The sequence below is a fragment of the Grus americana genome, chromosome 2, assembly GCF_028858705.1.
Source record: "Grus americana isolate bGruAme1 chromosome 2, bGruAme1.mat, whole genome shotgun sequence".
In the NCBI taxonomy this organism is placed as follows: Eukaryota; Metazoa; Chordata; class Aves; order Gruiformes; family Gruidae; genus Grus; species Grus americana.
The window spans coordinates 22,830,941-22,841,951 of NC_072853.1; the positions used below are offsets into that span (position 1 = coordinate 22,830,941).

The 11,011-nt window shown below is 50.8% G+C and overlaps 1 protein-coding gene across 1 annotated transcript; it reads right to left on the reverse strand.

Moving 5' to 3' along the window:
• Nucleotides 1-2,002: 2,002 nt before the first annotated feature.
• On the reverse strand, nt 2,003-5,802 carry ODF1 (outer dense fiber of sperm tails 1). Its single transcript, XM_054817725.1, has 2 exons — nt 5,564-5,802; nt 2,003-2,315 (listed from the first exon to the last, which is right to left on the reverse strand). The coding sequence occupies exons 1-2, from the start codon at nt 5,800-5,802 to the stop codon at nt 2,003-2,005; spliced, it is 552 nt and encodes a 183-aa protein (XP_054673700.1).
• Between the last annotated feature and the right edge of the window lie 5,209 nt (nt 5,803-11,011).

Sequence of the window (11,011 nt, forward strand, 5' to 3'; positions counted from 1 at the left end):
GACCATTCCATGGTTATATGGTTCTATACTGACCCAGCTACACACCAAGCCCATAAAGCTTAAAATTTTTTATCAAGTGGTTTTTAAGTGCTAGCTGGATGCTGAAATGCCAGAAGCAGCCCGTTTCTTGCACCAAAGTTAAATTACCTACCTGGTTACGGCCAACCCAAACTGATCTTCAACTGCTTGCTGGGACCTTTGACTGAAGGAGCTGTTTCATGCTGCTGGTGATTTTGGGGAGATGCTTGCAGTGAGCTGGCCTAAGGGGCTGTGTTCACTCGACAGGAGGCTGAGGTGCTGCTGACTTCACCAGCCTGGTCCAAACACCATCAAATTGATGCAGAGGGCTGCTCTGAGCATTTTGAATGCGTGGACAAGGATGGTTTTCCCCCTTGCCAGAGTATGTCTCCAGCCAGGTAGAGAGGAGCTGGGGGTGGTGGAGCCAGGGGTCCCCCCAGCCATGGTGCTCCCAGCTGCTGACTCGCTGCTTTGTAACCCGTCCCCTCTGATTTCACCACCTTTGTAGGATGAATGTAAATTGTGAAAGCGGGGCTGGCTGTTTGCAGGCCGAAAATAAAGGACTGGCGGGAGCGTTTCCAGGGTAATATCCCCATTGTAGCAGTGGGTGGGAGCCCTCGGCACCGGGGACCCCTGGGCTGCCCAAGCGCGTTGTCCCAGCAGCGTGGGGGTCCTGTGGGGGCTGGGGTCTCCCTGTGCGACAGTGGACAGCTGCATTTCTCAGCCAGGCTAATGGCAGGGGATGACACCCCACTTCTCAGGGGTTTTAAGTGAACAGCACAGCTGCACGGCGCCGGCCCGTGGGGTGCCCACCCTCTCCCCTGACAGGTTAGTTAATGTCGGAGGTTCGTTTCTGCGCCAGCACAACCCCAAGCATTAGGTCCCCCGCCAGGAAAATCTGCCACGGGGGAGCGCGGCAGAAAAAAGAGGTGCCAACCTTCCTCCCCCCATCCCAGGGGGGCTCATGAAGCCTGAACCATGTGGTGCTCACTGGAGAAACCGCTTGCCCAGGCGGCTCGCAAATGCAGGCATCAAGTGTATTGTCTCATTACCTGCCTTTCTGCAGTGCAAGTTAACGCGGCGTCCCGCAGGAGTGCGTGCCCAAGTGCTGCGGCCAGGGCAGCAAATGCAATCCCTGGCAAGGCTGTCCCTTGGTGTCACCCCCTTCCTGCTGATCCTGCTGGTCCCTGTGAGTGAAGGCTTCAGTTGTGTGAGGTCCCACTTTGTACTTTAAAGTTTCTGTTAATATTACCTTGAAAAAAATATATCAACAATTCTCTCCCTCTTCCAACATGAGAAATGTTTTCTTATTAATTTGGAGCTATTGTTTCTCTCCTGGGCTACAGCAGGTAATGCTTTAGTCATCCCCTCCTCTGCTGGTAAATGCTCTGCCGTAGTCCCAACATCTTCTAAGGAAAAACTCTCTGTCTTTCAACGGCAGCTTTTCCCAGCCAGGCAGCCTCTGCAAGAACCAAATCAAGGGGACAAACGGCACAGCTCATTTTTTCAGGAGGAAGCTCCTCCCCTTTATTATCGAGGTTTTCTTCCTAGAAATATCCTATGGCTAAAATGGAAGTGATGAGATTGAGAGAAGTGTCCGTATTACAGAAATGTGACTGATCATAAATGGTGCCTTTCAGCCTTTAAAATCCATGAAATTCTCTGCAACATCAACACTTGCCCTGAACAGCGCTGCCTCCAGCCGTGCCTGCGGTACCCAGCAGAAGACCACAAGCCAAATATTGGCAAGTAGGCAAGTATGCACAAAACCATCTTTGCATTTTCCTGATGGCACCCTTCCCCTTTTGCCCACCAAACCCCTTTGAAACGAGGCTCACACACATCTGCTCAGAGTGCTGTCTTTTATTTCGGAAGAGGCCCGCCGAGCTGCTGGTGCACGGTAAGCGGGGCAGACCTAGAGCCGTCGGGGAGGAGGGATGCGGCAGAGGAACGACTGTGCCCGGGTGCTGCTCCCTGCTGCAGCTCAGCGTCTCAGGAGACAAGGGTAGCACTTGCACGCTGTTTCGATCTTCACAATGCTATTTGGTTCCAGCGAGTAGGTCACCTCATCCTCGCTCACCCTTGGTGGCAGGCTGATTTCCCTCGTGATGTTTCTGTAGTTATACTCCTTCCCTCCTGCAGTGGTGTGCTCCTCCTCGTGCTCTGCTGACACCTTCACCTTCCCGTCTTTCACCGTTACAGTGACTTCCTTGGGGTCAAAACCCTCCACATCCATCAAAGCCAAAAGCTTGTGATCATGGGAGGAGTTCAACATCCTGTTAAGCCTTCTTTGTATGCTGGAATAAAACCAAGAGGACAGCCTTTCAGTCCAACTCATAGAGGAATGGGTGGACCACCTTGAGGACAACAGAAGTAAATGGGAAACTGTTGGATCCATCTTTGTGCTGATGCACAGCATGTGAGGTGGTGTCTGCACCATCAGAAGGAGATCCCACCTGCACTCCGCAGCAGTCAGGGGTGTTTCAGCATGCCCTCTTGGGATGGGGCAATTGTGGAGCTGAAAAGTTCTTTCACCTAAATATAGAGAAGCCACTGCTCCCCTTTCACATGTACATACGCCCACTAAGCCATGCATGTCCATCTGACACGTTGTCCTACATTTTAAATGCGTAGTTACAATAGATCACATTTTCCAGTTCAGAGTTTTGTTTAAAGCAATCAATGGATAAGAGACACATCTGGCAAAAAAACCCAAAATGCTCCTGCAGAGCTGGGCTGGAGGCTCACTGAGCCATTAAAATGATTTCTAACACTGTCTAACAGTGACTCTGCTCAACCAGAAGGCTGGCTCTTATTCAAGCCATTTGTAAAATACACAATGGAAGGGTCACCTCAATTCTAATAGCTAAATTGGACACAAGGCACCAAATTGAAAAGATAATGTGTGTGATGGAAGAGGAAATAGGGCAAGCAATGAGGGAATGGGCATGACCAATAACGTGAGAAATCCCTAAGGAGAGGTTCGTTAGCAAGGTACACCCATTTCAGCAATCCTATTTAAAGCTTGCAATGATTCAATCTTGTATGGTGATTTTGGGATGCTTTTTCTGTGCTCTGTGAGGGGTGGCTCCTCCATGTGTCCCTTTGTTGGTGGTTGGAGGAGCATAAATCTAGTCACTCAAGGTGTTTTGGGCATTTTTTTTTGTGGGAAGGGGATGATTGAATTCCCCTGTGCAGTAGGCTGAAATCCTGCTGTGGTGTGATTTCAGATGGCAGCCCTGTGGGCTCATGTTAAAATATGGAGTTGTCCTGAATGTGGCAGGGCTGTGGAGCCTAGCGCTCAGGGAGAGCATGCCCTGGCATCCCAGAGCCTGTATGGAGACTTCCTGGCTTTCATTCAGACTGGATTTCCATTCCTTGACTGGGATTTTGGTTTGTGATGGTTCTGCAAAGGGATGCTGAGCCTGCCCAGCTCTGGTACCCAATGTGCTGATGAAAATCTGGATGTGGACACCAGCTACTGTAGCACACGAGGGCCCAGACCTGAAATCTGCTGCTCAACATCCCTGTGTGAGCCACAGCCACTGGGTAAGCTTAACATAACCTCACAGCAACTTTTGGTTTTACTAAAGTGTAAAATTAACCCAGTGGCTAGGCTTTTTCCTCTAACTTTATTGCACCCACTAGATAATGCATGTGGCAGACTGTGGGCTGATACTTGCTGCGCTATGGGTAATGAAAATGTCACATTTTTAATCGACAAGACGAAGGTCTCGTCATCTCCAGGCGCAACACAAGAGAACTCAAAGAAGCTTGAGTCTGGGGAGAAAATACCAATGCCACAAATGCAGCAAGAGACTCACCGCTGCTGATGACCAAGGGACTTCTTAGCCCTTCTGGTCTTTTAATGTTTGGTTGTGCCTTAACCCTTATGGTATGGGTTTATCATTCAACAATTCCCTCCCTGAAGGGTTTGGGGTTTTATGTCTACTCGAGTCAATCTTGAACTCCATAAACCACACAAAATCATCACACCCGTGGTCAAAATGGAGATGTAGAAATCCTGACACTTATTCCTCCTACTGTATGAGGTGGTGTGTTGGGTTTGCGTGGCAAGGTTTTGGTAGCGGGGGGGCTACAGGGGTGGCTTCTGTGAGAAGCTGCTAGAAGCTCCCCCTGTGTCTGATAGAGCCAATGCCAGCCGGCTATAAGACGGGCCCGCCGCTGGCCAAGGCCAAGCCCATCAGCGCCTCTGTGATAACATATTTAAGAAGAAAAACACTTAGAGAGAGCTTTTGCAGCCGGAGAGAGGAGTGAGAAGATGTAAGAAACTCTGCAGACACCAAGGTCAGTGCAGCTGGAGGGGCAGGAGGTGCTCCAGGCGCCAGAGCAGAGATCCCCCTGCAGCCCATGGAGAAGACCATGGTGAAGCAGGCTGTCCCCCTGCAGCCCATGGAGGAAGGATGAGGGGGTGTAGAGATTCCACCTGCAGCCCGTGGAGGACCCCACGCCGGAGCAGGTGGAGGCACCTGAAGGAGGCTGTGACCCCATGGGAAGCCCACGCTGGAGCAAGTTCCTGGCCGGACCGGTGGACCCGTGAAGAGGGGAGCCCACGCCAGGGCAGGTTTGCTGGCAGGACTTGTGACCCCGTGGGGGACCCCACGCTGGAGCAGTTTGCTCCTGAAGGTCTGCACCCCGTGAGAGGGACTCCATGCTGGAGCAGGGGAACGATGAGAGGAGTCCTCCCCCTGAGGATGAAGAAGCAGCAGAAACACCGTGAGATGAACTGACCGTAACCCCCATTCCCCGTCCCCCTGTGCCGCTGAGGGGGGGGAAGGTTGAAGCCGGGAGTGAAGTTGAGCCCGAGAAGATGGGAGGGGTGGGGGGAGGTGTTTTAAGAGTTGATTTTATTTTCTAATTCCTCTACTCTGTTTTGCCTAGTAATAAATTAGATGAATTCCCTCTCTAAGTTTGGTCTGTTTTGCTCGTGACGATAATTAGTGAGTGATCTCTCCCTGTCCTTATCTCGACCCACAAGCATTTCGTTATGCCTTTTCTCCCCTGTTTAGTGAATGAGGGGAGTGAGAGAGCGGCTCTGGTGGGCACCTGGCCTCCAGCCAGGGTCAACCCACCACAGGTGGGAAAACACGGACACACGGCTGTGGTGCATCAGTGTTGCATCTCACCGCATCCAGGCACATTTTGGCTACTGATGAAGATAATTACATGTTTAACAGACTTAAACTGAATTTATGTGGAAGATGGACTTTGTTCCACAGCTGAACAATTTCGGATCTAGTAATGTATTTTATTTTAGACCCAGTTTGTGCAATGATTAATGTCACAATGCCATAGTCCAAACCCTTTCTGGCACAGGCACTGCCTGTGTGGTTCCTCTCGAGCTGCCTGGCTGAACAAGCCGTGCCTTCCCGTTCCCCTTTCAACTACTTTCTCCAAAAATGGTTATTTCTCTCCTATCCCGCCTATCTGTTTCCACCTTTGCTCCTGATACCGATGCCAAACCTCCTTTCATCCTGCCTTAAAGGATGCCAATGCACGTAGAGAGCAGGCAAATATCTGTTACCTGCCCAGTTCTTGCTCCACATCCAGCCTTGCGGCGCGGGCCCTTCTCTCCCAGGGGCAGGAGTTGGGTGGGTGCAGGCAGCAGGGGCGCGGGGGCAGGCTGCGCAGGCAGGATGCAGGCAGCTCCTCACGGAGCTGCTGCAGGTGCAGGTCCAGCAGCCTCATCTGCCTCTGCACCCTTCTCTCCACCTGCCTCAAATCCCACTTGGCGTCTTCCAAAAGGTGATCATGCGAAGACATCGTCACACCGCAAAACGCGTCAGGGCACGAGTGTGGCCGTGGCAGCCTGCACTCATGGGGAGGAAAAAATTGCCTCGAGAGTTTTGTCTGGAGGTGAGCGTGTGAGCGGAGCGGCAGGTGCTCTTGCAGCCTTCCAGCAGGTACCTTATGACATTATGGGCCTGCTGACACGTCACAGCTCCACGGTTGCCATGGGAAACGCAGCCTAGGTCCATGCGCAACCCCACCCCGCCTGTCGCAGCTCCCACCCGCAGACCAGGGAGCCCGTGGCAGGGGGACGTGCTGGGGGGCTTGGGGCACGGTGGGGGTACGTGTGCAGTGGCCGGGCAGCAGAGCCACGGGCCAGCAGGAGCGTGACGTGGGTGCGGTTTCATGCACAGCGTTGCTTCAGCACGGCTGCCCACGCTATCCCACTCTATCCTGCCCTGGCACACCAGTGCAGAGAGAACGCAAGCCGCCTCTCTCCACTCCCCGGCAGAAATCCCCATGGACACCACCCAGGTCTTCACTCAAGCTTTTCAGCGTGGTCCTCTCTTGAAACTGGTCCTGACCACCACTGCCGTGGGAGCATCCCTTCACCTGGCAGTGGGCTGCTGCCAACCTGCTGCAAAACTGGAGCCCCCTGCAGCCTCCCCTTCCTCGCCGTTTTGCTGCTGTTTACCACAGCCTTAAAGAAAATGTGTAAATTAAGGAGAGCTGCAATTGCTCTTTATGTTTTTTCCTCCTTTTGCAAGTGCTTTGCACAAGGTGTTGGATGTGTGATGCCTACGTACATTTTTCACTGTAAGCCAGCATAGCGTTAGGTGAAGGCTACCAGAAGCCTTGGCTTCTGGTTTTGTGCAGTGGCTACAAGTTTCAGATGTGACTTCAAACCCACTGTTCTCCCTCTGCCCGTTAGCTCTCTGCTTTTGTTTGTTTGTTTGTGTTAATGGGAAAGAAATGGGAGGTTCTCTTTACATCCCTTACTGACAGCTGCAGTTGAGGTACTTCTGGGAACACTTTGAGAACATGTACCCTCAAAAACATTTGTCATGCTCTCACATCATATTAAGCAAACAAGGTGCTAAGAAAAGCAGACCCAGGTATGTGCTTTCCCCCTTACAGATGTTACTCCGCAGCTTTCACCTGCCCGTGCGTCAGAACAAGGTGCTGCCTTGGCAAGGGTGGGTGACATGAGGATTTTGGTTGACGGAAGACAGCAAAAAGGATGCTGCATCCTGCAGTTATTTTACAGATAAGGAGACGGGGCACATGCACCGTGCACACTCAGGGCACTGCTGCAAGCGCTTGCCTGAGCTGACAGTTTCACCTTAGCAGATCCCATGTGTGCTGCGATCTGTTGCCTGCTTGCTCAGTGAGCTTGAGCAGGGGTGCCGCAGCCACCGGCTCCTGCCTTGAGGACTCCTGAAGCCATCGTGTCCTGTCAGGCTGTTGCATCAGTTTTTCTTGAGAATGACCCACATGGGTTTCAGTGTCAGCGATGCTCGTGGCACGGATGGATCTGCCTGGCTCCCTGAAAGGCGCCTGTGGTGTACTTTAATCACAAGCAGCGTTGACACCAAAACCTCCCGGGTCTAATACTGATAGAAAAACTAAGAGAAGACTAAGGAGTGGGGAGTGCTTCGTGTTGCAGGGAAATCTGGTCTTTAAGGGCTTGCAGTGGATTATCAGAGGGAAAGCATAGTCCCTGTGTATTTAAGAGAGGAGGAGAAGATCCCTCAGGAGCCTGGGGGCTGCTCTACCCTGCCGGTACCTTCCCGTGGAGGAAGCACCTTCCAAAATTAGCTGTATCTAAAAGCCCAGGTAGCCCCAGACACGAAGATATCCTCTGCAGCCTCCGAGGAGGCAAAGTCAAGCTGGCCCTGGGGTCTGGTCCCGTGGGACTGCTCTCCTCCTGACCGCCTGGAGGGAGCTGGACCTGCCGGTGGCCGAGCGGGGAGTGTGAAAGGGGGACCCCAAGCACAACAAAGGGGAACAGGTCACATCTCGGGTTGGGTGAAAATATGTGAGGCTTCCTGTTGGACATCACTCACATTCAAACACTGGTGTATTGTATGCAAGAATAAATGGAAACATTCAGATAAGATTATACACCTAATTATATTTACATATACCAGCAATGAAAAACCTTTGTTAAAAGCCAAATGCTTAATACGTACTTACAGTGCAAAACTTCTCAACAACGGCCGATTCCCAGCAATGATACTCACCATCAGCTTCCGTCCCATCATCTCAGGTCAGTGCTGGAGCCCAAGACATGAACCGTATTCCCTCAGACTGGCCTGTGACACAAAACCTAATCCCAGCCTCAGCACCACCAACACCCTCATCTCTCAGGCATCTGCAAACTGGTGAGCTGGATGATGTGTTATTTTCCCAAGGCGAAATACGGGTTTGGCTTTTCAATAAATCAAAAGAGCCAGCTTATTTTATATTGAATGGTAGTTTCATCCAGAAAAAAAAAAAAAGAAAGAAAAAAGAAATTGCTTTATGCTTTATTACTCATAAAAGGCATCACTTTTTCAGTCTGAAGACAAATCTTTTATTTAAAAGCTGAATTCAAAGGCTGCCAACATGTGAAGGGTCCCTCCTGTATGAAGTTTGTATACCTTTCTGATGGCAGTATTTTGTCTTTAAAACTCTGACACTCTCTAGTCTCTTTGGCTCCACATGAAAGAGTCTTTCAGGAGGTCTCTCTTGCATGGTGAGAGTCTGAATCCTTTATTTCACATAGGAAGTTTTGTTTGCCAAGTCCCATCTGAAGGGAGGAGATCTGGAGCAGACCAGAAGGGAGCATCATGCTAAATCTTCCTGTCAGAGTCCTGGGGGTAGGGACCGCAGGAGCCATTGTGAAACAAAGACGCTGAACACAAGGATGTGTGTCAAAACAAAATTTCTGCAGGAAAAGCTACAGTTGGAAAACATTTTTAAATTAAACCTCCCTGGCGCATGAAATCAAGGGGTTTGAGGATTCATCACGCGTCCCGCAGGAGAGCAGGGAGGCTGTGCAGGCAGGGGTGTCTGTGGGGTGCTGCCTCCTTCGGGGTGCATTTTTGTGCCAGGGGATGTGAGCTTTTCCCCGCAGGCATGCTCACCCAGGGAGTTCGCTCCCAGACCTGGAGAGCGTCATCACGGCCCGCGACCTTGAGCACCAAACAGAGGGACCTGCATACAAAATGAACTCGGAGGACCTCACCACACACCCTACATAGGATAAGTAAGTGTCTGTGGACACAAATCAGCCAAGCAGAGATTTCCTGAGCTGCTACTCTCCTCCTCTGCCCCCTCTCCCATCCCACCATAACAGGCTGAAGCTCAGCGTGCAGCACTGCTCCTGCACGGTGGCCCGGCTTCGGGAACAGCGCCTGCTTTTCCTTGTCTTACCGTGTCCCAAAACCTCCCGGGAAATCCTGCAGTAGGACGAAACGCCGTGTCAGCGAGTGCCCTCTGTGGAACCCATTAACCCAGGGGTAGCAACGCTGGTTTACAAAGACTTCCCAAAACACCTGTGCACGGAGCTGCTCATCCCCAAGGGCGCTGTCACACCAGCTGCATATCTTCACTTATATTTTCAATCAGTGTTTAAAAATCATAAAAACCTACCTGCTGACAGGACAGGTTTTTAATGCTCTGAAAACTGGCCTTTAGTTTTTAAAGCAAAAGGAAATACACAGCGCTGAAATTAATTTGTAGCCTTGTTTCCCGTTACTGCAGTAGCTCAGCAAGATTTGTATGCTGGCAGCGTGCCTTTTCATGCCTCTGTTGCTGTTTTTAGTTAAAACCCCCACACTTTAAACCTTTGGTCTTCCCCGTGTAAATCATTCACTTTGCACTTATAAGGGATGGATGGGTGGCTAGAACAGACAACTTAATAGTTATTTTTCATTTTATGATCTTTCTATAAAGATCTACATTGTGATAATCCTTACTGTGACTTCCTCGGGGTTGAGCAGAAGTGTGCACCTGCTTTGGCTGCAACAAGTGACTCTCTTGATCATATGTACTTGAAAACAGTTTTGGAAGGCGGCTGCTGCCTCTTTCTAGCATTTAGCACTGTTTGCAGATTACAGCAGCTGAGTACTATAAATTTAGATTCAGCATTCTCAGTCGTACGTGATCATTTCCAGTAGTGTCCCCATAGAGTTTACTGTCTGTGAATGTCATTTTTAGGAAAGGGACCTCAAAAGCATTCAGAGGAGAAAGACTGATGTGGCTCTCTTGGTGAAAGAAGGCAGCAGATGGGTTGCCCAGTATCCCTTTCCAGGCTTTCACTCCCTTTGGGTGCTGGTGTCATAGAGGAACCCACGGTCTTAATGGTTCAAAGGAGACAGAGCAAGATTTTTCCTCACAGATGCTAAGCCAACGGTCTGAGTCCTTCTGAGCATGGGCTTGACATATCTCAACAGGTGGGAGAGAGGTACATAGATGACCCATAAACTGACTTCAGTTTCTGGCTAAACTCTCCAAACCATCCAGAATGTGAGTCTTGCCTCCCTCTACCCTCTGCCTTTTCTCCCAGACTTCTCTCATCATCTTGCTTCTCTCTGAAAAGATCACAGTGTAGTTAGCATCTTCTGCAATGTCACTGTGAGTAGGTGACTGATGAGGCAGCTAAGGATATCTTAAACAACTCAGTGCTCAGTCAAACTCCCCCAGCCCCGAAAAGCCTGCTGAGCCCATGCACTGGGCTCATCATTGAGTGGGCAACAGCTTGCAGGGCCGCAGGGTCTTCCATGAGCCTCCAGGGTGACAGTGGGCCACAGGCTACTCCACTCACCACGGTGTTTGTCATGCTGAACTATACAAACAAAAAGAGCCTGCATGATGCCTTGTGAGAGATGGTGGCCACAGACTCCACTGGGGAAGAGTTTCACCTCTTTCCACAGAGCAGAGCTAGAGGCAGGTGAAGGATGAAGGTCCCACTTCCCAGGTTCTTCCAGCCTACCCATGGTCTGGGGTGAGGGCAGTCCCTCAGCTATGTGCTACCACCACATATCACCAGATGAGGACAAGAGACAAGCTCTCTCTCTGCCACGGCTGTGGGATCAACCCCCTGAAGGCAGGTACTGTGTCTTAAGGCGTCACCATAAACAGGTGAAGAGACTTTCTGAGGCTGCTGGGTCTCCACCAGAGACCTGCATCTGCTGCTGCAGAGCAACAAGCGGGACTCAAGGCATCTCCAGGTTAAGAGAATGAAGAGTATTGCAAG